The following is a 26,302-nucleotide window of genomic DNA, read 5'->3' as shown; positions in this document are numbered from 1 at the left end:
CCCGCCGGCGACTGTGTCATAATTAAAGTCCCACCACTCTTCTCATTAACAAATCACTCCAGCGGCCTTGCTCAGCTCCACAACACTCGGTCCTGCTCTGCTTCATACCACAGTAACGTTAATAATCTCATCCATGAACATGATTTCTATCCCGATTCTTTTCCACCGGCTGTGAGGTGAAGACCACATATCCCAAGATTCTGTGCTCAAATGTGGCATCATCAAACTACGTCTTTGTTTTGAACAGGCGACCTCTAGTGGACGGAAAAGTTACATAGTGCACCTTTAAGGATAAACCTGGGCATAACCTTGGGCACAATACCTCAGTGAATCCTGTTGGTGTCAGAGCAGAGAAAAATGTGAATTTGTTACTGCAAAATAGACTGCAAACATATACACATTATTACACATATGCAGCACATTAACTCAGTGTCAAAATATTTAATTGCAATCAACAAGTCATACAGAATTCATTTAGACAGTTTTTGCTTTTAAATATAAGGAATAGCTGGAGGAGGAAAGCTGCATTTCTTTTAGAACAGTGTGAAGTCCTAATTTGTAATATATTATACTGTAAACTTGATAAGATACGGCATTCTTGCATTAAATGAGCCACAATAAATAAATGTAACAAGTAATACACCAATTGTCTGGCTTAAAACATTATTGTGCAATGTAACAATCTGGCTGCATCTCAGCCTGAACTGAGGACAATCGCTACGAAAAGCATGTTAAAAAATGTTGCCCTACACAGGACTAACATCATCCAGATAGTCGTCTGCAAAGTTGAGCATCTGCTGTAGAGCGGTGAGAAGTAGGACGTCACAGTTGAGCTCCAGCTCCAGCTCCTGACTGTAGTTCTTCACCGGTAACACACAAGACACCGGCACACCCAACCGAGAGCTCACCTCCTGAACCTGCAGAGACAAAACAACATCTCAGTCACTCTGAGTCCTGTGGGAACAGCTCATGTGATCATGTGACCATGTCTCACCTTCGTCTTGATGTAGGAACTGACATAAAGGCTTTGAAGATCTTCCTCCACTAGAGGACATGCTTCATCTACTTTTGTCATCAAGACGATCTGAGCAATGCCTGAAGTTGAGATGCGTCACATGCAGGATCAATGTACGACCTACTTTGGATTAGTCACATGATTGGCATAAATATGTTCACTTACCCAGTGAGTTCACTTTTCTCCGTATGGCAGCAAGTTTTTCCTCTAGTTTGCTGGACACGAGGGAGATTTTGGTGCCGTCTATCACATACACCACACAGTGGATCTTCTCCTGTAGAGATGCAGGTCTTGAGGCCTTTTGCTCATCCGGTTGATACGATGCCATAGGGTTGAACTGAATTGAGAGGATTTAACATGAAAAACATTTTTTCATTGATACTTTAGCATTCATTCATTTCTGATAACAGTGCACTTACTTTATAGCGGTCTGGTACGTGACCTTGAAGAATGCTGCTGATGTCATCAATATCCAGTCCTGCACCGGATTGCTCCTCGAGTCCCATGGTGTCACACAACACAAATGGCAATGGCTTTCCCTCACGGCCGTCTTTCACTGGGTATGTGCGAAACTACCAACCAAGAAGAGAAACACATCAAGACCTGAAGTCCTCAAGAGACGTTCCTCAACCTGAAGAGAGACTTCTGTAGGAAACACTATGAATGCTGGTGAATCTGTACCTGTGTGGTGAGACTAGTGCCTGCAGATCCTGACATGGCTTTACTGGTCATGCGGCCCATGAAGATGGAGTTGATGGAGTTGAAGAAACTGGATTTTCCAGCACCTACAGGACCGATCATGAGGATTCTGACCTGACTCACAGACGGGATCATGGATTTATAATTCCTGATCATTTTCATGAGCTCGTCTCTTCGTCTACAAAACAGATCACACATTTAATAAAAATTGAATTTTATATTATTAAATGAATGATTTTAGCAACAGAAACATACTCAGCTTTCCACAGAACATTCCTCCATGGGTTCTCCTTGACACTGACCTGAGGCTCTGACAGAGTAAAAACAATTTACATTAAATTGGTAATTATTGAAAGAGACTGAAGTTTTTAATATAATTTCACTGTACATAACTAGCATATATTTTTTTCTGTTAGTTGACTTACTCTGTTCCACTTTGTACACCTCACATTCAGTTAGTTGAGTGTCATTCCCATATAGTGTAGCAGGATTAAAAAGGAACGCATTAATCCACACTTCTCGAGGTGATGATGTGCCGAATGAAAATCCTCCTTTTTGGAATGAATTTCCTCCTTGATCATATACAACTGGTTGGTTGTTGTAGCAAAAGTATAACTGTTGGCCGAAGTTGGGTTCTCTTGAGTCATCAAGACGTGCATTACATCCACTGTTAACTTTGATGCAAACCGGGATCTTGCCTTGAAGGTTGAACAGGAAAGCTTCCCCATCTTTAATATACTGGCCACTTTGAGCATAATCTACACTAGTGTATCCGCCAAAGATGTAGCCTGAACGGTTGTAAGCTACAAGTAAAGTGGGACCCTGACGGTCACATCGCTGGTGGAAGGCAGAAGCATTATATCCATGAACAGAAGCTTTGTAGAGAAGAGTCAGTTCAACATTCCCCAGCAATGCACAGAGCTGCTTTCTTTTCTCCTCTGGTAAATTAGAAGTGAGTGGATATTTGTGAGTGATGTGCGATTCGAAACGGGACCCAAACATCTAAACAAGAAAAAAAAGATATGATTGAGTTTTGTAATGGGCACAGACACAAGCAGTCCGGTGACTTGTGTTCTGAAAGCCCTATACGAATTACCGAAACCGAAACCTAAGTAAAATAGGATCGAATAACAAAGAGTCTTAGCCTATTGAATATAAATATTGCATAGGGCTTATTTGTGTCCCATGTTTATTGCCTTTATAACATTCAACTATCTTACCTTTTACGGTCTCCTTTCTCTCTGAAGAAATAATGATATTTCGCATTTTTATAGTAGCCTATCTTACACCCACAGCGAACGCGTTACGTCAAGCCCCCTCTTATCAAACGACACCACCTCGAGTCGAAAAAATATTGATTATCTAATTTTGAACTACCACATTCACCTGAGCAGAGCACTATTAGCCTACTTACTACTAAGAATTCGTTAATCAGAGTTTCTTGTCAGTTAATAGCAGGGTTATTCCTGTTATACAGTGACTTTTCTGTCTTTACTTAGGCTACTCATATTTTCTATAAAGTGAATCACATATAAGAAATGTCTTAAATTATATATTTAGGTCTTTTTTAGGCTATCAAAACCAGGGTTGCCAACAAATACACACGCTTTCAGGCTCTGTCTCACGCTCTCACTCTGCCCAACTTAATCTCACGCCAAATTGCCAAACCTGCTTTTGATATTAACCCTCTGGTGCTCTTCGTTTTGGGGTTGCATTGGTTGTCTTCCCGGTCATAAGTGACCGGACACTTAAAAATTAAACTTCCTCCACCCCAGTAAAACCAATGCAATTTATTTTTCTTCAATACAATTTTTTCTTTTTAATTTTGAGATGATTTGATGGTATTTTTTAATATTTATGCAATACTTATGGTCTATTTTTGCCATTGAAAGTATACAACAATTTTTTTTATTTATTTTTTTATTATTGCAGTAGGCTATTTCAGGTTAAAATAGAGACAATTCGCCTTCAAAATATTTTTTTTAAAGGCAGATTAGCGCCCTCTTTTGGAATTATTTAAGAAATCATGCGATGCTTGAGAATTCCCTAGTTCTCTTTTGAACACATTTAATGATTTTTTTTGTTGTTGATGGATTTGAATATGTATTTAAAAAATCTCAAAGACTATTTATTATAAAATTTTAGATTTTTTTCTGTGAATTTGTGTTTTTGTAGATTTCTCATTTATTTCCTATGGTGTCATTTTTGACCGAAGAGCACAAGTGGGAGTATTTTTTTATGATCACTTAGCATGCTCGAATCATGCCCTCAATTTTTTTGTGTTTACATACATAATGCTAGAAAAGTCACCAAGTTTCATAATGTGGTTCATAGGTTCAGTTTTTCATAGGTGTGTGTGTGTGTGTATAAGTGTGTGTGTGAGTGAATGTGTCAATATCAGCACTCTTGATGTTTTAGAGTGTCACCCCTTTACTGCTGTGTATCTTTTTCAGCATCGTGGCCGATTTGTAGATTGTACTACACACAAATATTCTGAGAATTTTTGCCGATTTCCCATTCATTTCCTATGGTCAGTCATTTATGACCGAAGACAATGAACGCAATTTTTTTTTTTTTTTACGACCAATTAGCATGCTCGAATCATGACCCCAATTTTTTTGTGTGTTTACATACCTAATGCTAGAAAAGTCACAAAGTTTCATATCATTCCGATGAAGCAGTGATTTTTAAAATTTCAAAACAGAAAATTTTCCGGTCAGAAATGACCGAAGAGCACCAGAGGGTTAAACAAAGTCTAAGCTTTTTCGGTCACGTGGTTCACGGAGCGCTCAATACTTCTAGTGCTGTGTCAATACATTTGAATGGCTTCAACAGCTTCACTATACTTGCAGTAAGTTTTGGTAAACACCTACAGCATAGCGTGCATTGATTATTACGTCAACCATATCTACAGGATCGTTTTATAATGGAGATGGAGATGCAACATTGTTAACATTAATGTTAATATTTTTCTTGTATTTAGCCCTCAGTTATTCCTTACTAGTTGGTCACACTTATACTCAGTGATGGTCAAATGTGACCATACACCATATTTTTCAATTAAATAAATGTTCGATATTTTAGTTCAATATTGAATATTTTGAGGAGATCTTTTGGTACTAAATACTATTTGTGCAATAATTATGGTCCATTAATGACCACTTAAAATATTTTTTATTATTTATATTACAATTAGTGTACTAATTAAGGTTAAAATAGAGAATTCCAATTCAAAGAGGCAAATTAGAGTCATTTTTTGGCCAGAAAAATAATAATTTTCATTTGTAATGCCATTACCCAGAAGGTGCCTTTATGGCTCTTTAATCAATACACATGCATCTAATCTAGTTGCTCAAAAAAAAAGTATTGCAGTTTTGCATTTTAATAAATATTTAGATATGATCAAACACTAGATTTCTTTAAATGTGAAATTTTAAAACGTTAATAACTTGCATCCTAATTTTTTTAATGATACTTATATAAGCACACACAAGTGAATATTAATGAATGCGAGCACATATAATTTAACCCAAGAAACGTTTAAAATAGTGCTAAGGAAAACTTATATTTCCTTATATGTACAGTAGGCTATATACATATGAATTGATACTGAATCAAGATCGAAATCGATATCCGAAATAGACAGTCCAACCACACCATAACCCTATAACCCAATCACTAAACATAACTCCACCCATTAGATCCATAGAGGTGGCCTAGGCCAAGCTCCACCCATTATGTCCAGAAAGGGGGAGCAGGATTTCGTTTGACTCTGCAGTGAACACCACTTGGAGAGACTTGAGGTGTCGCACCGAATATGTTTTATTGGGAAAAAGAGAGACTGCTCGATGGTCTATATCTATGGCCAATTTCCGATTCTTGTGAGGTTTAATGTGCTTGCAATTTCAACAATTATTTAAATCTGGCCTCAGCCACAAAAACTGAGAAAAAAACTTTATATAGGGTTGCCCTCCACAGAATGCATATCATCAAAATAGTCGTCTGCAAAACGAAAAATCTGCTGTAGAGCGGTGAGAAGCAGGACGTCACAGTTAAGCTCCAGCTCCAGCTCCTGACTGTAGTTCTTCACCGGTAACACACAAGACACCGGCACACCCAACCGAGAGCTCACCTCCTGAACCTGCAGAGACAAAACAACATCTCAGTCACTCTGAGTCCTGTGGGAACAGCTCATGTGATCATGTGACCATGTCTCACCTTCGTCTTGATGTAGGAACTGACATAAAGGCTTTGAAGATCTTCCTCCACTAGAGGACATGCTTCATCTACTTTTGTCATCAAGACGATCTGAGCAACGCCTGAAGTTGAGATGCGTCACATGCAGGATCAATGTACGACCTACTTTGGGTTAGTCACATGATTGGCATAAATATGTTCACTTACCCAGTGAGTTCACTTTTCTGTGTATGGCAGCAAGTTTTTCCTCTAGTTTGCTGGACACGAGGGAGATTTTGGTGGCGTCTATCATGTACACCACACAGTGGATCTTCTCCTGTAGAGATGCAGGTCTGGAGCCCTTTTGCTCATCCGGTTGAAATGGTGCCATAGGGTTGAACTAAATTGAGAGTAATCAATTTTACAAATAAATATACATTTTCAAGCACAGAAACATGAACCTATGCACTTACTTTATAGCGGTCTGGTACGTGACCTTGAAGAATGCTGCTGATGTCATCAATATCCAGTCCTGCTCCGGATTGCTCCTCGAGTCCCATGGTGTCACACAACACAAATGGCAATGGCTTTCCCTCACGGCCGTCAGTCACTGGGTATGTGCGAAACTACCAACAAACAGGAATCATTGTGGAACAATTGTTGTTTTATGTTACAAACCAGGTCAGGTCCTGTTGATTGTGTACCTGTACGGTTAGACTAGTGCCTGCAGATCCTGACATGGCTTTACTGGTCACATGACCAGTGAAGATGGAGTTGATGGGAGTTGAAGAAACTGGATTTTCCAGCACCTACAGGACCGATCATGAGGATTCTGACCTGACTCACAGATGGCATCAGGGGTTTATGCTTCCTGATCTTTTCCATGAGCTCGTCTCTTCGTCTACAACAGAGATCAGTTTTATTTATTATTTCAGATTACCACAGTAAATTAGAAAAAGAGAGATAACGTATAAACATACTCAGCTGTCCACAGAACATTCCTCCATGGTTTCTCCTCAATGCCGACTTGAGGCTCTGGGTTGAATAAAGATAGTAATGTGTTGGAGTAATGTTAAAAGACACTAAATAAGTTATTTTGTACTTGTTTTGTGTGTAAAATATATGGTGGTAATAAAGCTGATGATTTGCTCACCCTGTTCCACTTTGTACAGCTCACATTCAATCAGTTGAGTGTCGTTCCCATACAATGATGAGATATTAATGTTGAATGCACCCCCTCCTTGATGATACACAACTGGTTGGTTGTTGTAGCAAAAGTACAACTGTTGGCCAAAGTTGGGCCCTTTAGAATCATCATAACGTGCATCATATCCACTGTTAACTTTGATGTAGCTACAGGTTCCACCTTGAAAGCTGAATAGGAAAGCTTTGTCATCTGTAATTTCCCGGCCACTTTGAGCATAATCTACACTAGTGTATCCACCAAAGATGTAGCCTGAACGGTTGTAGGCTACAAGTAAAGTGGGACCCTGACGGTCACATCGCTGGTGGAAGGCAGAAGCATTATATCCATGAACAGAAGCTTTGTAGAGAAGAGTCAGTTCAACATTCCCCAGTGAGGCACAGAGCTGCTCTTCTTCGCTCTTCAGGTAAATTAGAAGTGAGGGAATCTTTGCTGCCTTTTCTAACTTTGGCTTTTTGCATCTGTGCCAAAAGAAAATACAAGTTATAAAAATATCTCTTCACACAATCTTTATTGCGCAGTCTTGGGCCTTCTTAGGAGAAAGTGCCATTTGTATCCACATGTCTTAATACTGATAACAGGATTATATTTTGAGAAATGTAACTCTGTTTAGTGATTTAAGCAAAACAAATTTTTTTGTTCGAATTCTAACTTGTTTGCTTTTATTGAAACTGAAATATGCTTTGACTGTCACTATGTGGATTAAAATGTTTTATCCATTTCAGGGAAAAGCAGAATTCTTGATTTGATTGTTCTTTCTGACATATACAGGATTAAAATAAAAAAGCTCAAACAGAAATCAATTTTAATTCATTAAAAATATATGGTCTTGTCCGTCGACTGCGTGTTTACATAGAAACTCAATATAAGCAGTGCAATGGATCACAAAAAAGGAACGAAACTGAAAAGATACACACTAATTTGCTCAAATGAAAAGACAACGTTTGTTTCATTGATATTTACAGTTTTTCTCAGTCACTTTGGTACATTTCTTGAATCATCCTCGGCATTTGCAAAACAGTAAGTGCATTTCTCAAAACAATTCGTACAATTTTTAGCCCAACACCATGGATTACCTGCAAAAGCCAGTCTCTAGCTCAAAATCCTTAGTTCATCTCTCAAAAGTAAATATCTGTGTCAATGAACATGTCAGTGCCATCAGAATGACAAGTCCTTGTGTCATTGTGTATGAATAAGACAGTCAAATTGCTTAGTCATGTTGTCAATATAACAGTGTACTCTGGAGGGATGTTCTGATGTAAATATGGCTAAAGTTTTGATGACAATTATTGTAAATTGTAGGTTACACCTTAGTGTATGTGGGAATTTGATTACAAGAGACTGGACAAGATTCACATTTAAGCTTTTACTGTTTGTACTGTAATTTGTTGACAGACCATGTCATTGCGATACAGAAAGGAAAAGACAGCAATGCATAGCACAAAGAAGAAAAAAAAACAGAAAAACAAAAGTAGAAATGTGAACGTCTAACGGAAATGTCTAGAAATATCCTTGACATATTATGACAACTTGTTCAACCATTTTGCATGTTAAGACTTATGCTATGAACTAATGCCTAAATGTTGTGGGGCGTGAGACTATTCAACAGAGACCCATTATAATACATTTTGATCAACATTACATAAGCAACTGGTAATGTAGGAAACAGCAGAGAATTGTACATAAACATTTGCATGGATGTACACAAGCATTTGCAACTTTGTTCAAAGAAATGAAAAACTGCTTTTTTGATGTGCACAAGTGACACAATGATGTGAGAATTGAACAGGTAGTTTTGAGAATTTCAATTCTGATCTGAGAAATGTACCAAAGCGACTGAGAAAAACTGTAATAACCGTTTGCTGGAAGAACACACTGATTTTATACCAGATAAATAACTTCGTTTGAAACCTGGGGTACTTTTATCAGTTATTGCGTGCATCTATTAAGAGTTGCTGTGGATTTAAAAAAATGACTTACGTTTCGTAGAAAACTATCCTGGTCCTTCCAGACTCTCGTATTGGAAAATGAAAATCGAGCGGAAGTACGCAGGCGCGGGGCCAGGCTAGTAGAACACACGCTTTTTGCAAGAGACCTCCAAACACGTTCGCTTTTTTGACCAGACACGAGAAAGTAACGTTCACGTCTTTTAGTGACGTTGACACTGAACCACAAAGGATTTAAAGCTGCAGTAATAAACATAAAATAATAATAGCAGGTTTTGCTATCGGATTTATTATTAAAATATTATGACAAATTTTTAGCAATTTTATTGTAGTGAAATATGATGTATAGCAGTCTCGAAGGTCCCCTATGAAGGCTTTATTATTTATTTATTGCAATTTAAGAATTTAATTTTCAACTGAAAATAGCATTCTGATCGTTTTGTTTGCCTTCATGGTGAAGCGCTCCATTGTCGCAGGAGGAAAACTGTTGGGATGAGGAGTGAAGGCACACAGAGTCACAGCCTCCACCCAGGCACCCACCAATGCACTGGCATCGTCACCAGATCTCCACGCTCCGCCCACTAGTTCACAATCCCCAGAGAGAGTACTGATCACCTGCACCTCATCATCTATGAAACCATAAGAGCACACTCTCCCTGCACACCCTTGTCTGGTCTCGTCAATCTTACATGGAGTACCACGAGCTCCATTCGTCTCCAGTTCCTGGTGCCCTTGTATCTCCCAGCATCCGACCTCCATCCCATCATCCAGCCAAGAGACTGTTAAGTGCTAGTGCTCATCATACCTGCTTCCATTGTTTACCTGTGTCCGTGTCTCTGTTAAAGGGTTAGTTCACCCAAAAATGAAAATTCTGTCATTAATTGCTCACCCTCTTGTCGTTCGACACCCGTAACACCTCCGTTCATCTTCGGAACACATGAAGATATTTTTATTGAAAGCTGATGGCCTAGAAAGGCTTCAGATAGGCCTCCATTGGCATTCAGTACATTCACACTTCCAAGACCCATAAAAGGCACTTAAAACGTTGTTACAAAGTCCATCTCACCACAGTGACTCTACAATAATTTTACGATGCGACGACAATAGTTTTTGTGCACAAAAAAAAATCAAAATAACACCTTTATCCAACTTGTTCTTGTCTTCCGTGTGTGCCTCCACGACGCATGCACGAGAATATGACGCAGATCCGGCGTTCGGACACATGACCCAGAAGCGATTTGTTTACAAGCAGAGGAAGACGCGCGTATCTAAGCTGTTGAATTCTACATTGATCGATTGATCTACGATTGATCGAATTTTTATGGATCTTGGAAGTGTAAATGTACTGAATGCCAATGGAGGCCTATCTGAAGCCTTTCTCAGCCATCAGATTTCAACAAAAATATCTTCATTTGTGTTCCGAATATGAACGGAGGTCTTACGGTTGTCCAACGACATGAGGGTGAGTAATTAATGACAGAATTTTCATTTTTGGGTGAACTAACCCTTTAAACAAATACCACTGTTGTTCTTATGTCTCTCTGCCTCCGTCTGTGTCCTGACTCTTGACAATGGGGAACGAACATTTTCAGGGGAAAAAAAAAACCCTTGTCAATTATTTATCCTCATAATCGATCGCATCTGTAACCCAGGAAGACGCACAGACACCTAGTGAGACATCAATAGTATGGGAGCGCGGGGCACAACCTAACGCGGGGTTAGAGGTAACACACATGTTTTAACCCTTTCCACACATGCCAGAAAGACGAAACTTTGTGTATTTACTAGTTGCCATCTCAACATTATTTAGAGAATAAATAGAGCCAAAATTAAAAAATCTCTGGAAGATATCACTGAACATGTATTTAACCATAGCAAAAGTAAATTTCTTACTTAAGTTTAGTTTTCATCTCTCTTTTTTGTGTTTATTTAAAATAAGACAAATCCGATATTTATTTTAATCTTCTATCTGTTGTTTAACATTTGAGAGTGTTCTTTAGTGCTAATCTAACCAGCAGAAGACACGAGCAGCGATTTAAATCCCAGTTGCGCAGGTGGGGTGCGTTGTAGCACTGCATTACAATGAGCCCCTATTAGAAATATGCCATTATATTCTATACTTTTATGAATTCTTTTGAGAAACCATGAGAAAATGGTGAATAATGACTTAGAGTCAGTGTTAAGAAATTATTAATTCGGGCCCAAGAGCCCTGAAAGGCGTGGCAGGGGGGCTCGACAGCGTCCCCTTAAGTCGGGTCTGAAAACCCAGTCCATATATCAAACACACTTGCACGTACATGTATGAAACTCGGTACACATAAAGACCTCATCGGGCCGAACAACTTTCGTGCTCTAAGTCATGCGTCAGCCCAACAGGAAGTGAGCTATTATGGGTTGTTCCGAAAACGCATGCTCTGCAATTTAATATACTCCTCCGAGGCCATTGTTTCGATCATTGCCAAACTCGGTCAGCATGAAGACAAGATTGAGGATGCTAAATTGCGAGCGGATTTGATATCTCGAATGGTTTGGCCGTGGCGAAGCAATGAATTTATGGAGAGAAAAGGGAAACAGGAAGTGTTATAACTTGTGCAAACATTGACTGATTTGGATGAAACTTCAGCTGTGTGTTTCTTGTAGGAAGCCGATCGCATGGATATGACTTTTGTGAGTCAAAGTTATAGCACCACCAACTGGCAGCAGGAAGTGTCACTTTCAAAAATGCTTTGAATCACCATCTTATTTTCCCCCGATTGACTTCAAACTTCATCAGTATAATGTGAAAACATGGCAGATATAGACATATGAATGGATTCCTGATATTTTAAATAATGTTGCCATGGCAACGTGTCAAAGTTTAATAATGTTTCTCCTCGTAGGCGATTTATTCAATCTCCACCAAACTCAGTCAACATGAAACAAAGATACGGAAGATGCTAAAATGCGAACGGATATTGGATATCTCAAACGGTGTTGACATGGCGAGGGATTAAATAAGGACAAAAAAGGGGAACAGAAATTATATCATATCTTGTAAAATCATATTTTGATTTAAATTAAGATTGTATGTTCAGTAATTGAACTTGGATTAATTTAAAATGATTATTCTATTTTTCAGATCAATTTATTTAAAATATTTATTTGAATAATCTATTGTGTCTGTGTGTGCTGCCCTCCCCTCAATGAACAGAAGATGGCAGCATTGTGTTAGTTTTGAAACAGGATTAAAAAAACATTCCATCTCTCTTTCTCTCTGCCAATCCCTATTTGTGTGTGTGTGTGCTTGTTTGTGATTTGAGGACACAAATTTGTATAATGACATGGGTATTATGACTGGTATTACAATGTGTGTGTGTGTTTAAAAACATACTAAACAATGTTTTATTAAAATGTAACCAAATAGCTTTAAAAATATACTACATATTACAACGTAAACATGGTTTATGAGGACATTTCCTGTGTCCCATAAACCAAATAGCTTTAGTGTGCGTGTGCGTCCGTCCGTCCACCAACTGGCAGCAGGAAGTGTCACTTTCAAAAATGCTTGAAATCACTGTTTAGTTTTCACCCGAATGACTTCAAACTTCATCAGTATAATGACAAAACATGGCAGATATAGACATATGAATGGATTCCTGATATTTTAAATACTGTTGCCATGGCAATGTGTCAAAGTTTAATAATCTTTTTGGCTCTCTTTGTGCCCTCCCCTCTATCAACAAAAGATGGCAGTCTTGTGTTATTTTTGTCGCTCTCTCGCTCTCTGTGCTTATGTGATTTATGAGGACACAAATGGGTATTAGATTGGTATCACAACATAAACGTGGTTCATGAGGACATTTCATGTGTCAAAAAAAACCCAGACTAAACAGTGTTTTATTAAAAATGTAAACGCAGAATCTATTTTGAAGATAAAACTATTATTCCTATAGTAAAATATTGTTTCAGACAATACTGTATTTCTCAATTGCTAAAACACCTTTCTTGAAACCTTCACCCATATTCTAAAAACTTTAAACACAAACCCCAGTCTTTAAACTACATTCACAAAACCCCTGACTCTTCTGGCAAAACCAAACACTTGCCTCAAAACCATTTGATCTGTGCTCAAAATCATACAATGCTTTCAAAACATAAACACAGCCAGTCAATATATAAACACTCATCAGCATTCATTAGACGCTGCATCAAAAAATTGAGAACACAGCGTCCAGGGCATGTAGTTACAGATCCTTTTTTTATTGCATATAGAAATTAATTTTTGCATAAATAAAAGTAAATAATTCACAACTCAGTACAGCAAATATATTGCATACTGTATGTATTGCAAGTAATACAGTATTGAATTTCTGTATTTTCAGCATAAAAATAAAGCAAGGCCAAAGAACAAAGACAACTCTAAGTGAAAAGTGTATTACACAAAATATTGTGCAATTGCTAAATCAAAGTCAATGAGAGCTTCTTGCTGTTGGGAGAAAAAAAGGAGTCCTTCCACCCTCAATTGGGAGTCTTGCAATTCTACAAAAGGGAAAATGCTCTTACAAATGTATACATACAGAAACCATAGTAATGGACATCATTCATATGTAAAATGTATTGTAAGTCTTATCTAGAACCCCTATTGACAAACTGTTGTACTATATCAAATGTTTACAGTAAACTTTCAGTCGCACAAATTAGAAAAACAATACATTTACCTGTTCTCTTCTCTGAATGTCCTGATTATGATGGCCACAGAGAATATGGACAAATTGGGTTGTAGTCTTTGTCCTGCTTCCCTCATTGTCATTCCATGAACAAGAACATGGTCTATCACAGTTGCCCGAATTTGATCTGAAATTACTATTCTTGGACTTGCTCTTCGTTGTCCTTGTATTCTTCCTCCTCGTCCACCACCTCTTACATGAACTCTTCCTCCTCTGCCTCTCACATTATTTCCATCCATTGTGGTATCAACACTCAACGTATCTGGGCCACCTGTGTACTCTGAACTGGCTTATATTCTAATCTAGACAACTGATTTGATCACATCAATAGTAACAAGTGTGAACAATTTTGAGTTTGTGTGTAAATGATGACAACTGTGTTGTAATTGTGTTTAACTTTTGCCACATGTATGTACCATTTTACAACACAGTGCAAAATGTGTTTTAGTGAGTAAGAATGTGTTTAGAGTTTTGCAAAAAGAGTCGATGAGATTTGCAAATAGTGTCTTAACTACCTGAACTTGTTTAAGGTTTTGCCTACAAAATGACTGATTTGACAAATGGGTCAAGGCCACTGAGCATTGGGTTCAGAGAAGGGGGTTTAGTGTTTTAGCGATTGTGAAATACTTTAAAATAACTCTCTCTCTCTCTCTCTCTCCCACCGTTTAGATTAAAAAATGTTTTAGTTCAATCAGAATCTCACTCTGTCTGTCCTTCCCCTCCCCGCTCACTCTCACTGTGTGTTTGTGTGACTTTCTCTCTTGATGATGATAATTTAACCCTTTAATATAGGCTATCACATAACTATCACTTGAAATAAAAACGTCATCTGCTGTTTGCCAAGATCACGTATGATGCATATGTCTTTAAATTAATTATTTACTGATATAATATAAATTTATTAAACGTAAATTTCACATTGTTTTCTAAAAGTGGCTGTTTTTAATAAACTTCCATAAAATGTAGACACGCATCTTTCATTTACCTGACACTGATATTAAAATCATTGTTGCAGTTTCTGTGATTTGGCTCCATTTATAATTTTTTTAAAAATATATATTTTTTTTTATTGGACCATCCATATTGAAAAAAAGGCTTGCTTTATGGTGCATAAAATTGGTGCACAAATGGTATCTAAGGTAAGTCAAAAAACACATGAAGAGAAGTGTTAGAATAATACAACATCAGCATTCGAACTCATTACGATTTGACCTTTGACATCATCTGACATGAAATTAATTTAAATGTAATTGATCTCATAGATGTGGCTGTTGTGGTTTGTGGTCATAGCAGCACCAACTGCTGCAGTTAATGTGGTGAATTCAGATGACTTTCACATAGTCCTTTTATGTTTTCCCATTTTAAATGCCTATTGCCTGCCGTGCACAGTTAAGCTGATGCCACCGGCGTGGCGTTGCCACCGGCTTGGGCCCGTCATCGCTGCTCGCAGCTTTAATTATTATTATGTTTTTAACTATGCTGTATAGCTGTATTTAGCGATGTGTTTGTAGTCAAACTCAAAAATGCTTATATTTTTAATGATTAAAAAATGCCATTTTATTTTAAAAAGTTAATAATTGTATTTTTTTGACAAAATATTTTAGTTTGTTTTGTATATTTTTTTTGCTTATATCAGGTAACATTTTAAGCTGTTATTTGGTCATGTTACATTGTGCCCCACCACATGTTACAATGTACTCCACCTATGGGGCATGTTGTCACATTTCACTTCCATTCTTTCGGGGTAAATCAAGAAAAAAAGTATAAACTGTATTAATGAAACAACCTCATAATTGTACTAGACATGTGTGCAATTAATGTGGGAAACAATAAATACTCTGAACCCCAAGTGGATTTACACAAACTGAGAAAGTCAAAAAGCGTTAGGTTGTGCCCCGCTCTCCCCTATTTCAGAAATAACATTTTCTACATTTGTCAATGTCAATTTTGTCTTTTCTGTGATTGGGTTTCTGTTAATAGTAGATACAAATAAAATGTCTGATATAGCATGTAGGCCTACATAAATTGGTCATGACCAGGGCCGTGCAGAGAGTTCTTCAGAGGCAGGGGCTCAAATGTAAAAAAGGGGCAATATATATATATATATATATATATATATATATATATATATATATATATATATATATATATATATATATATAATTAGGGGTGTAACGGTACACAAAACTGACGGTTCGGTACGTACCTCGATTTTGAAGTCACGGTTTGCTATGGATTCGGTACAGCAGTTTTACAAAATTGCTTTTTATTAATTTTTATTCAACAGTGGTTTAATGGAAGAAAAAATTGTGTCTGTCCTTAAATTAATTCAGTTATAACTAAAAGTTTCTTACAGATAATGCTGTAAACTATATAGGGAGCCCTTAGGCTACATATTGCTATTAAAGATTAACAACAGAGCCCAAACTATTAGCCTAAATTCATTTGCTATTGATTTTTAGAAATAAAAATCAACACTCATAAGCTTCACATAAGGCAGTTTTTGCATTAATATCTAAATCTAATTATTATTATTTTTTTCTCCAACTCGTTGTTGAAATATAATAATTTAGTGGCTGTAATTTTCATGACAGGTTTATTTAAACATACATTAAATAAACAAGACATCACTAACAGGCTAAGTGGGATATAATGAATATATATAGGCTAATATAATGAATATATAGGCTAATATAGTGCATGTATTCAGTGAAAGAGTTAATCTCTCTAACGTTTGTGAACTCACAGCTGTGGACACTGAATGACATCTGAGGTAAATGTGATTCTACATGACATTGTTTACAAGCTGTTTTATTGTCTTTCCGCGGTTGAAACACCGATGGAGCGATTACACAACATGTGATACGTTTCAATAAGTTGTAATGTATCCTCAACATACCTTTAGATATTCATTTCTTTAGGAAGAGATGATCGCGTTCACTCGCGCTGCCGCTTGAAGTTGAACTGATACGCGTCTCTCTGTCACGTCACATAATAGAGCGTTAAAACGGCATTTATCGTTTGAATTTCGTGATAAAATGGACTGAATACTTAATATGTTCGTGTGGGAACTCGGATTGAAGTGTGTTCCGCGCTTTAAACAAGCCGACTGTTAACTGTTATAGATTACATTCATAACCGTTCGGTACACGCGCGCACCGAACCGAAAGCCCGAAACGTTAGTTCGTCTGTCCATGTAATTTTCAACCGATTTATGAATAAGAACAGAAAATTACCGCTCCACTTCACATGCCCAATGGAATTTGAACTTGCTTTGCCAGATCACGATTGGTTGGTGTATATACATGACAAACGCGCATTGGTGAATTTTGCAATACTTTAAAATATATAATATATAGATTTGTAATTAAATCAACACATTAGCTCTGATTATGAATGAAAAAAAATATTGGTTTACTTTTTTTCCCGCGAGGCCACACTCTCTGAAAGGACCATATTTGGCTCGAGAGCCGCTTCCGAACAGAGGAAAATCAGCAATCAATCAAAACGCACGCAACCCATAGCAACGCCTTATGGCAACGCCTCAACAGAAATTGTCCGACTTTTGAGCCGTTCGTTACTATTGTATACATTGTCATCAATGTCATGTTATAATAATCACATTTATTTAGTTTTATTGACCACGATATTATCATTGATATTTGTCTGAGAAAGGGCACTTTTGATTCATTTTGAAAAAGGGCAGGGGCTCGAGCACCCAAAGCGCCCCCCCCCCCTCTGCACGTGCCTGGTCATGACCTATTTATACATACATTTGGTGTTCTGTTGAGAAAACATCGAAATGTGAAAAAAAATTCAATATATTTATTTTTATATAGAGAAATAATAAAATCATAATGTGTATAATTAATTTGTATTTTGTGCAGTTTTGAAAGACACTTCTCAAGCTCCATTCATGAAAAGAAGCATATATAATCCTTATTCAGATTTAGCATATTGAATTCTCCATGTTTTTTTCTGGTAATTTGCAATCTTAACACATCATTCTAGTATTACAATTACCTATAAATCTGATTGTGGAACAACAGTAAACAGGTAACTTACAAAAGCATGAAACTAGAACATGAAACTAGAACAAGAAAATAGAACAGGCAAACAGAAAAGATTATCAGTCTTCTAACTTAAGATGTCTTATTGTGCTGATCAAGAGGTGTATATCCTGATCTGTAATACACAGCTTTTTATTTGGGTTTGTCCTCAACGGGACAACATCATCCAGATAGTCGTCTGCAAAGTTGAGCATCTGCTGTAGAGCGGTGAGAAGCAGGACGTCACAGTTGAGCTCCAGCTCCAGCTCCTGACTGTAGTTCTTCACCGGTAACACACAAGACACCGGCACACCCAACCGAGAGCTCACCTCCTGAACCTGCAGAGACAAAACAACATCTCAGTCACTCTAAGTCCTGTGGGATGTGATGGAATTTTTAATTAATCATAAATCAAATGATTAAAGCATATATTCAAGCGCATTGTCTAGAGTCGGTTTGGTTACTGCTGCACAGCAGGTTAGTGGAACGAAACACTAGAGGTCTTATTCCCAAGTCATTGTGTTCATAGGGGTCAAGACTTTGCCCTACTCAGTCCACGTCGATTAGGGGATAAATTTGTAAGCAACGATCAGGAAACGTCTAGGGACGTAAAAGTCAGGTGTGTAGGGGAAAATCTACCACAGGGAATAGTTCATGTGACCATGTCTCACCTTCGTCCTGATGCAGGAACTAGCATAAATGCTTTGAAGATCTTCCTCCACCTCAGGACATGCTTTATCTACTTTTGTCATCAAGACGATCTGAGGAATGCCTGAAAATGTGTAAAGAACTATTAGTTAGTCATGGAACATTTGACATAAGAGTTATGCAACAAAATCTAAAAATGAATACCCAGTGAGTTCACTTTTTTGCGTATGGCAGCAAGTTTTTCCTCTAGTTTGTTGGACATGAGGGAGATTTTGGTGGCGTCAATCATGTACACCACACAGTGGATCTTCTCCTGTAGAGATGCAGGTCTGGAGGCCTTTTGCTCATCCGGTTGATACGGTGTGATGGGGTTGAACTGGATTGAGAGGATTCAATTAATTGAAAATCTTTAATCTGACTTTTAAACATTGTATGTATAAGGCTACATCTACAGTGAGGAAAATAAGTATTTGAACGCCCTGCTATTTTGCAAGTTCTCCCACTTAGAAATCATGGAGGGGTCTGAAATTGTCATCGTAGGTGCATGTCCACTGTGAGAGACATAATCAAAAAAAAAAAATCCAGAAATCACAATGTATGATTTAAAGCAGCACTAGGTAACTTTTCAACCTTTATAATATATCTTCAAACCTCTTGTGATGATACATCGACTTACAATAGGTTGAATGACACGTCTGCCATAGCCTGACGGGGTCTGTATCGTTTTTAATCGGACTTTTAAACTTCGGGTTTCGGGTAGTAACCCGAGAAAAAAAAAGAACTACAAAATTCGACTGCTTTACGGCATATACGTCACTTCCACTTGGTGTGGGGGAAAACTGTGGTAGTAAGATGGAGTTTGATTTGATTGCGTTCACTCTCTCGCCTACCACAGAAGTTTGAGCGTTGTAGGAAAAAGGATTTAGTGTTGATCGCTAACTTTTTCAATATAAATGTTCCTACAGAGGCAATAAAACATGTTATCAAGCAAGTGCTGTGGGATAAACTTGAGGAAATGGGAATTCTTCATCGAGGTTTGGGACGAGGTTTCATCCGATATGGCACAATGGGAGCTGTGTCGGACGATGGCCCTCCTAGTGTCCCTGTGGTAGAAACTTCTGCTGATCCAGTGTTAGCGTTTAAAATGAAAACTCGATTTCATGATTTAAAAAAAAAGAGCATGAGACCATGTTGGTAAAGTTGCGCGTTGTAGAGGCGGAAAGGGACTGTGATATTCAGTTACGGCAGATGGATCAAAAGGTGTTAGAGCTGAGAAACAAGCCTGTACCTTTGCCTCGTTCACGTAGTCTTTCTGCTAGCCCTCCTGCGACACCTCAGAGTTTGCATGATGCCCATGCCAATTTTGATGTTAGCAGGTATTTGAAACTGGTTCCGCCATTCAGGGAAAGCGAAGTAGACGCTTATTTTGTTGCGTTCGAGCGCCTAGCTTTGAAGTTGCACTGGCCTAAAGATGTATGGGCATTGCTTCTGCAGTGCAGTCTTTCTGGAAAAGCCCAGGAGGTTTCTTCTGCTTTGCCACTAGAACAATCGCTTGACTATGACATTGTGAAGGCTGCTGTGCTTAGAGCTTATGAGCTGGTACCAGAGGCGTATAGGCAAAGGTTCCGCTCTCATACCAAAACTGCCAAACAGACTTATGTTGAGTTTGCCCGAGAGAAGCGCACACTTTTTGAAAAGTGGTGTCTTTCTAATCGGGTCACTACTTTCGAACAACTTCAAGAGCTAATTTTGCTTGAGGAGTTCAAAAGTAATGTACCTGAAAATGTGGTAATTCACTTAAATGAGCAGAAGGTAACTTCTATCGGTGACGCAGCAGTTTTAGCTGATGAATTTGTGTTAACACACCGGAATGTATTCTTTACATCGCGGCGTAATGTAACGTCGTCTTCTAGCATTAATACAGACAGAGAGGTGAGACCTGTCTTGTCGCACGCTAAAAAAACCCGTAACGCAACCGACTTCGCCACGTAAAAAGAACGAGAAGCGAGTTTGTTTCTTCTGCCTGGATCCAAGTCTCCTTATTTCTGAATGTCGTGCTTGGAAACAGAAAACTGCTGCTTCACAGCCTAAAAGTGCAGCTTTGGTGCACACCATCAGTAACAATAATTGTGCTATGGAGACTGTTACGAGTGCGTATCAGCCGTTTTTACTGGATGGCACAGTGTCTCATTCACCTGATGGACTGGGTAAATCAGTGAAGATTTTGAGAGACACTGGGTCAGTCCAGTCCCTTATTTGTGAAAAAGTGTTACCGTCTGCAGCTGTTTATTCTGGCACCAACATCTTAGTGCGTGGGATCGGCATGGGCTGTCTTAATTTGCCATTACATGTTCTGTACCTTACATCAGAGTTGGTCACGGGCCCTGTAACACTCGGAGTCTGCCCACATCTACCAGTTGACGGAGTAGATGTTATTCTAGGGAACGATCTCGCGGGTGGAGATGTTTTTCCTAGACCCTTGGTAATTAGAGATCCAACTCAAAATGATAGTTCGTCACTTGCGAAAACATTTCCTGCTGCCTTCCCTTCATGTGCAGTCACACGTGCCCAGAGGAAAAAGTTGGTGGATGTAGTTGATCTCTCTGAGAGCTTCTTGGTTGATGTATGATGATCGTAACTTGATGCCAGAGGAGGCTGATGTTATGCACGCCTGCAAAGTAGATTCTGTACCCGAACTAAAGCCTGTTTTATGAGTGGGTAGGGAACAGTTGGCTACTGCTCAGAACGCAGACCCTTCTTTAGCAAGCTGTATTGAGTCTGTTGCAAGTCTCAAACGATAACCTACAATAAGGTGAAGTACTTTCGGGAAGGGGAAGTTTTAATGCGAAGATGGAGGCCCATTGCTCGTTCTTTCCTCAATGAAGTTCATCAAATCGTTCTGCCTCAACAGTATAGAGCCTGTATTGAAAATCGCTCATGAACATGTACTCTCAGGACACTTGGGAGTTACGAAAACATTCAAACGGGTGTCCCGTTACTTTTTCTGGCCGGGGCTGAAATCAGCAGTGTCTAAGTTCTGCCGCTCGTGTCCTGCTTGTCAAATAGCTGGCAAACCAAAAACTTCCAGTTGCTCCCTTGCGGCCTATTCCTGTGATGCGAGAACCTTTTGAGCACCTGTTACTAGACTGTGTTGGTCCTCTACCTAAATCAAAGTCAGGTCATGAGTACATTCTGTCCATAGTGTGTACTTCTACACGTTTCCCTGAGGCGATTCCCTTGCGCTCTATGAAAGCTCACATTATTGTTCATGAGCTGATCAAGTTTTGTACTGTCTTTGGGTTGCCAAGGGTCATACAAACTGATCAGGGTACAAATTTTACCTCAACTTTTCGCACAGACTCTAACTCAGTTTGGAATTAAGCAAGAGCTGTCTAGTGCATATCACCCTCAGTCGCAAGGTGCTGTGGAAAGATTCCACCAAACGCTAAAGACGATGCTGCGGATTTACTGTCTTTCTAGTGGTAAAGATTGGGCAGAAAGTTTGCCATTCTTGATGTTCGCTGTTAGGGAGGCAGAGCAAGAATCACTTGGATTCAGTCCTGCCGACCTTGTTTTTGGTCACACCGTGAGGGGCCCTCTTAAAGTGCTAAGCGAGCAATTGCTAGCTAAGGATGCAATGCCTGTTATAGTCCTTGATTATGTTAGCTCATTTAGAGAGCGGTGACACATGGCCTGTAAGCTGACTAGGGAACATTTGGCCACAACCCAGTCTAAAATGAAAGAACGCTACAACAGGAAAAGTGTTTCTCGTAGTTTTCAACCGAACTAAGAAGTTCTTGTTCTTCCAACTGAACCTGGTTCATCCCTCCATGCTAAGTTTACAGGTCCATACCTTGTGAAGGAGAGACTTAGTGAAACTGATTATGTTATCAACACTCCTGATAGGCGCCGGAAAACCAGGGTATGCATATTAACATGTTAAAGAGATTTGTTCGAGACTCGAAGCCTGATTCCAAGTGTACCCTTGCCACTACACCCTTACCCGTTGCTGTAGCAGTGCAAGCTGCAGAACAGGACGGTAAGAGATTACAAAACACTAATTTAAGCAAAAGTAGAAGTATTTATTTAATACATGTAACCAAAAGCTCAGCAAAAATAAGGGAATAAATCTTCAGGAGAGAGTATGGCCTAAAACAATAAACAAAACAGAAGCTAACTAAGGTTTAAAGGAGCTACCTGCCCTGCAAAGAAAACAAAGATGAAAACCAACAACATAAACTTCCCTGAGCTTCCTCTCTAACCAAAAACAGGAGAAAAAGGTTTATACACAAAATAAAAAGGCACTCTATCCCTACCTTCCCCAAGTAACCAGAACAAGTTAGTCACTGAAGGTAACAAGAAGTGACAATACCTTTTTTAGTTACCAACAAAAGTCAGCTAGAATGATACCTCTTAACACACTAGAGGACAAACTAGAAAAGGGTAGATTACACAGCCAATGAGTATAGGTTCCACTCCTAACTCAAATCTTGATCTCTTGATCTCAGATATACACACAGAGAGAAAGATTGTTTGCAGTCTAAGGCTAGGGAGAAGTGTTCCTCAGCATTGCATGTTCTGAGTGCTCCTTATATACCCCTCTGCTCCGTCTCAGGCATACTCGCAACGAGCTGCAGCTGATAGCAATAAACCTGAGTGAGAGAAAACACACTGGGACGTAACACAGAGCCACTCCTTGGTTATCCTGGCTGTGTGCTTCGGGTCATTGTCATGCTGGAAGACCCAGCCTCGACCCATCTTCAATGCTCTAACTGAGGGAAGGAGGTTGTTCCCCAAAATCTCGCAATACATGGCCCCGGTCATCCTCTCCTTAATACAGTGCAGTAGCCCTGTCCCATGTGCAGAAAAACACCCCCAAAGCATGATGCTACCACCCCCATGCTTCACAGTAGGGATGGTGTTCTAGGAATGGTACTCATCATTCTTCTTCCTCCAAACACGTTTAGTGGAATTATGACCAAAAAGTTCTATTTTGGTCTCATCTGACCACATGACTTTCTCCCATGACTCCTCTGCACCATCCAAATGGTCATTGGCAAACTTAAGACGGGCCTGGACATGTGCTGGTTTAAGCAGGGGAACCTTCCGTGCCATGCATGATTTCAAACCATGACGTCTTAGTGTATTACCAACAGTAACCTTGGAAACGGTGGTCCCAGCTCTTTTCAGGTCATTGACCAGCTCCTCCCGTGTAGTTCTGGGCTGATTTCTCACCTTTCTTAGGATCATTGAGACCCCACGAGGTGAGATCTTGCATGGAGCCCCAGTCCGAGGGAGATTGACAGTAGTGCTGGGCAGTATACCGGTTCATACCGAATACCGGTATTTATTTTTGTTATGATATGAATTTTGATAATATCGGTATGTCGCTTAAACAACATTCGGAACGCGGCGCAGCGCGTCATTGTTTTAGAGGGGACCCATTTCATTGATGTACTGTAGTAAGAGCAGTCAGAGCACCGCTGAGATCGCATTACAGCCTATGGCTGAATCCTATACTCTCATTCACTGTTCCCTACGTTATCACTTTATTTGAAGGAGTGAATGAAAACGAGTGTGTGAAGTCGGACAACTGTTGTGTGTACATCAGCTGTTCACTCATTATTGCGGTGCGATGTGGGATAGAATGAGTGCACTCAATAACGTCCACTATGGTTTCGGACACCACTACAAAGTGCTGTCACCTCCAAATAATGCCCTATTTGAGGTTATGGGGGGCAATTTCGGATTCAGCCCTTGATTATAGCGGTGAATTCAAACTAAACGCGGCAAGCGCGAGAGAGAGCGGTTTCTGCGCGGATCGCCGCAATGAGATTAACACCGCTCTCCACATGGATCATGTATACGATATAGACCGGAGCGAGCGCGTTTAAGTTTTTTATGGACATATTTCATATACTCTAGTGCTCTAAACGTGAACCCGAGGCGTGTATGCGCACATATTTCATCAGGTCTTCTTCAAATGAAATGTGCTGATTTAGCTACACTGAACCATACGTCTGAACACGACCGTGATGACACGATGGATTATTCTGCTATACAAAAGACAATGAATGATGCAAGTTAATAAATAAACTGAGAATTCAAAGATGAATGGGTAAAAAAGTATCTGCTTTATTCTTTCTGTGTTAAACCGTTTTTCCCTCGTTTTGGCAGTTTGTTATATAGGATTTTTATAACAACAAGATAAGATTTTTTAAATGCTTTAGGTGCCCTCAACTCTGTTTTTTTCTCTCTCTGTGGTCATATTTTAATATTCATGTGCTTGTAATGAGTGTGTTGCAGGTCTGTGTTTTATTGGTTGTTGTCTCTCCAGCATCATTTTGTGGGGCTTTGTAAACCTGTATTAACTCTAGTGTGGAATTTTTCTACAATATTCAATCGTCATGACCGTAAAACAGGGTATTCTAGTCAATCTACTGCAGTATTTCGTCTCTCAATCAGTAGAAAATGTGGTTAACACTGGGTCATGCATAGGGGAAAAAAATACCGTCATATACCGTGAAACCGATATAATTTAGAAAAATACCGTGATATACATTTTTGGTCATACCGCCCAGCACTAATTGACAGTCATGTTTATCCATCTTCTTCCATTTTCTAATGATTGTTCCAACAGTGGACCTTTTTTCACCAAACTGCTTAGCAATATCCCCGTAGCCCTATCCAGCCTTGTGGAGGTGTACAATTTTGTCTCTAGTGTCTTTGGACAGCTCTTTGGTCTTGGCCATGTTAGTAGTTGGATTCTTACTGATTGTGTGGGGTGGACAGGTGTCTTTATGCAGCTAACGACCTAAAACAGGTGCATCTGATTTAGGATAATAAATGTAGTGGAGGTGGACATTTTAAAGGCAGACTAACAGGTCTTTGAGGGTCAGAATTCTAGCTGATAGACAGGTGTTCAAATACTTATTTGCAGCTGTATCATACAAATAAATAGTTAAAAAATCATATATTGTGATTTATGGATTTTTTTTTTTTAGATGATGTCTCTCACAGTGGACATGCACCTACTATGACAATTTCAGACCCCTCCATGATTTCTAAGTGGGAGAACTTGCAAAATAGCAGGGTGTTCAAATACTTATTTTCCTCACTGTATATTAATGCTAATAAGTAGCTTACTTTATAGCGGTCTGGTACGTGACCTTGAAGAATGCTGCTGATGTCATCAATATCCAGTCCTGCACCGGATTGCTCCTCGAGTCCCATGGTGTCACACAACACAAATGGCAATGGCTTTCCCTCACGGCCGTCTTTCACTGGGTATGTGCGAAACTACCAACCAAGAAGAGAAACACATCAAGACCTGAAGTCCTCAAGAGACGTTCCTCAACCTGAAGAGAGACTTCTGTAGGAAACACTATGAATGCTGGTGAATCTGTACCTGTGTGGTGAGACTAGTGCCTGCAGATCCTGACATGGCTTTACTGGTCATGCGGCCCATGAAGATGGAGTTGATGGAGTTGAAGAAACTGGATTTTCCAGCCCCTACAGGACCGATCATTAGGATTCGGACCTGACTCACAGACGTCATGATGGGTTTATGATTCCTGATCTTTTCCATGACCTCTGCTCTTTGCCTACAAAAGAAATCACAACTTTATTATTGCAGATTATTGTATCAAATCTACAACACTGTGATAATAATACTTAGAGGAAACATACTCAGCCGTCCAATAAACATTCCTCCATGGTTTCTTTATGACCTGAAGGACTGGGAAATATTGAATAAAGATTCATATAAAACATCCTTTCATTAATGTTAAACATTATATTTTAACCCTATAGACACTGTATCATGTTTTGGTATGCAAATTTCTACTTCTGTTGTCTGA

The 26,302-nt window shown here is 39.1% G+C and overlaps 2 protein-coding genes and 1 pseudogene across 4 annotated transcripts in view; all 3 read right to left on the bottom strand.

Annotated features, from left to right (window-relative positions):
* Positions 1-424: 424 nt before the first annotated feature.
* On the bottom strand, positions 425-2,965 carry LOC307120624 (interferon-induced protein 44-like). 2 transcript variants are annotated; one of them, XM_079807745.1, is made up of 8 exons: positions 2,935-2,965; positions 2,140-2,716; positions 1,970-2,024; positions 1,697-1,892; positions 1,435-1,587; positions 1,181-1,352; positions 995-1,095; positions 425-917 (listed from the first exon to the last, which is right to left on the bottom strand). In XM_079807745.1, the coding sequence occupies exons 2-8, from the start codon at positions 2,714-2,716 to the stop codon at positions 747-749; spliced, it is 1,425 nt and encodes a 474-aa protein (XP_079663871.1). In that variant the 5' UTR covers positions 2,935-2,965; the 3' UTR covers positions 425-746. The 2 variants fall into 2 exon arrangements, with proteins under 2 accessions (XP_079663871.1, XP_079663872.1); XM_079807746.1 differs by lacking the exon at positions 995-1,095 and having other exon boundaries at positions 428-917; positions 2,935-2,957.
* A 2,704-nt stretch (positions 2,966-5,669) lies between these two features.
* LOC307120197 (interferon-induced protein 44-like) lies at positions 5,670-7,555 on the bottom strand (annotated as a pseudogene). Its single transcript has 7 exons — positions 7,044-7,555; positions 6,871-6,925; positions 6,595-6,791; positions 6,364-6,516; positions 6,119-6,290; positions 5,933-6,033; positions 5,670-5,855 (listed from the first exon to the last, which is right to left on the bottom strand). The product of its transcript is annotated as an interferon-induced protein 44-like (transcript).
* A 10,180-nt stretch (positions 7,556-17,735) lies between these two features.
* LOC307120196 (uncharacterized protein) overlaps positions 17,736-26,302 on the bottom strand; it is a gene marked incomplete at its 5' end in the record, with an annotated part of 45,371 nt that continues 36,804 nt past the window's right edge. Inside the window, 6 exons of the mRNA XM_079807082.1 lie at positions 17,736-18,133; positions 18,467-18,567; positions 18,648-18,819; positions 25,590-25,742; positions 25,852-26,047; positions 26,133-26,181. Of these exons, the coding sequence (XP_079663208.1) occupies positions 17,876-18,133; positions 18,467-18,567; positions 18,648-18,819; positions 25,590-25,742; positions 25,852-26,047; positions 26,133-26,181 (929 nt within the window). The 3' untranslated portion in view covers positions 17,736-17,875. The remainder of the gene's footprint in view (positions 18,134-18,466; positions 18,568-18,647; positions 18,820-25,589; positions 25,743-25,851; positions 26,048-26,132; positions 26,182-26,302) is intronic.

The sequence above is a fragment of the Gobio gobio genome, assembly GCF_949357685.1.
Source record: "Gobio gobio genome assembly, chromosome: 24".
In the NCBI taxonomy this organism is placed as follows: domain Eukaryota; kingdom Metazoa; phylum Chordata; class Actinopteri; order Cypriniformes; family Gobionidae; genus Gobio; species Gobio gobio.
Note: the sequence above shows the minus strand (reverse complement) of the source record. Positions and strands in the feature narration are given on the sequence as shown.

What these genes read in the sequence shown, in the direction of transcription:
- LOC307120624 (XM_079807745.1), bottom strand. Translation starts at nt 2,716, where the DNA reads ATGTTTGGGTCCCGTTTCGAATCGCACATCACTCACAAATATCCACTC. An exon ending in ACGTACCAGACCGCTATAAA is followed by an intron (nt 1,353 to 1,434) that starts GTAAGTGCACTG and finishes CTCTCAATTCAG; the next exon opens with TTCAACCCTATGGCATCGTA. An exon ending in GAGAAAAGTGAACTCACTGG is followed by an intron (nt 1,096 to 1,180) that starts GTAAGTGAACAT and finishes TCTCAACTTCAG; the next exon opens with GCATTGCTCAGATCGTCTTG.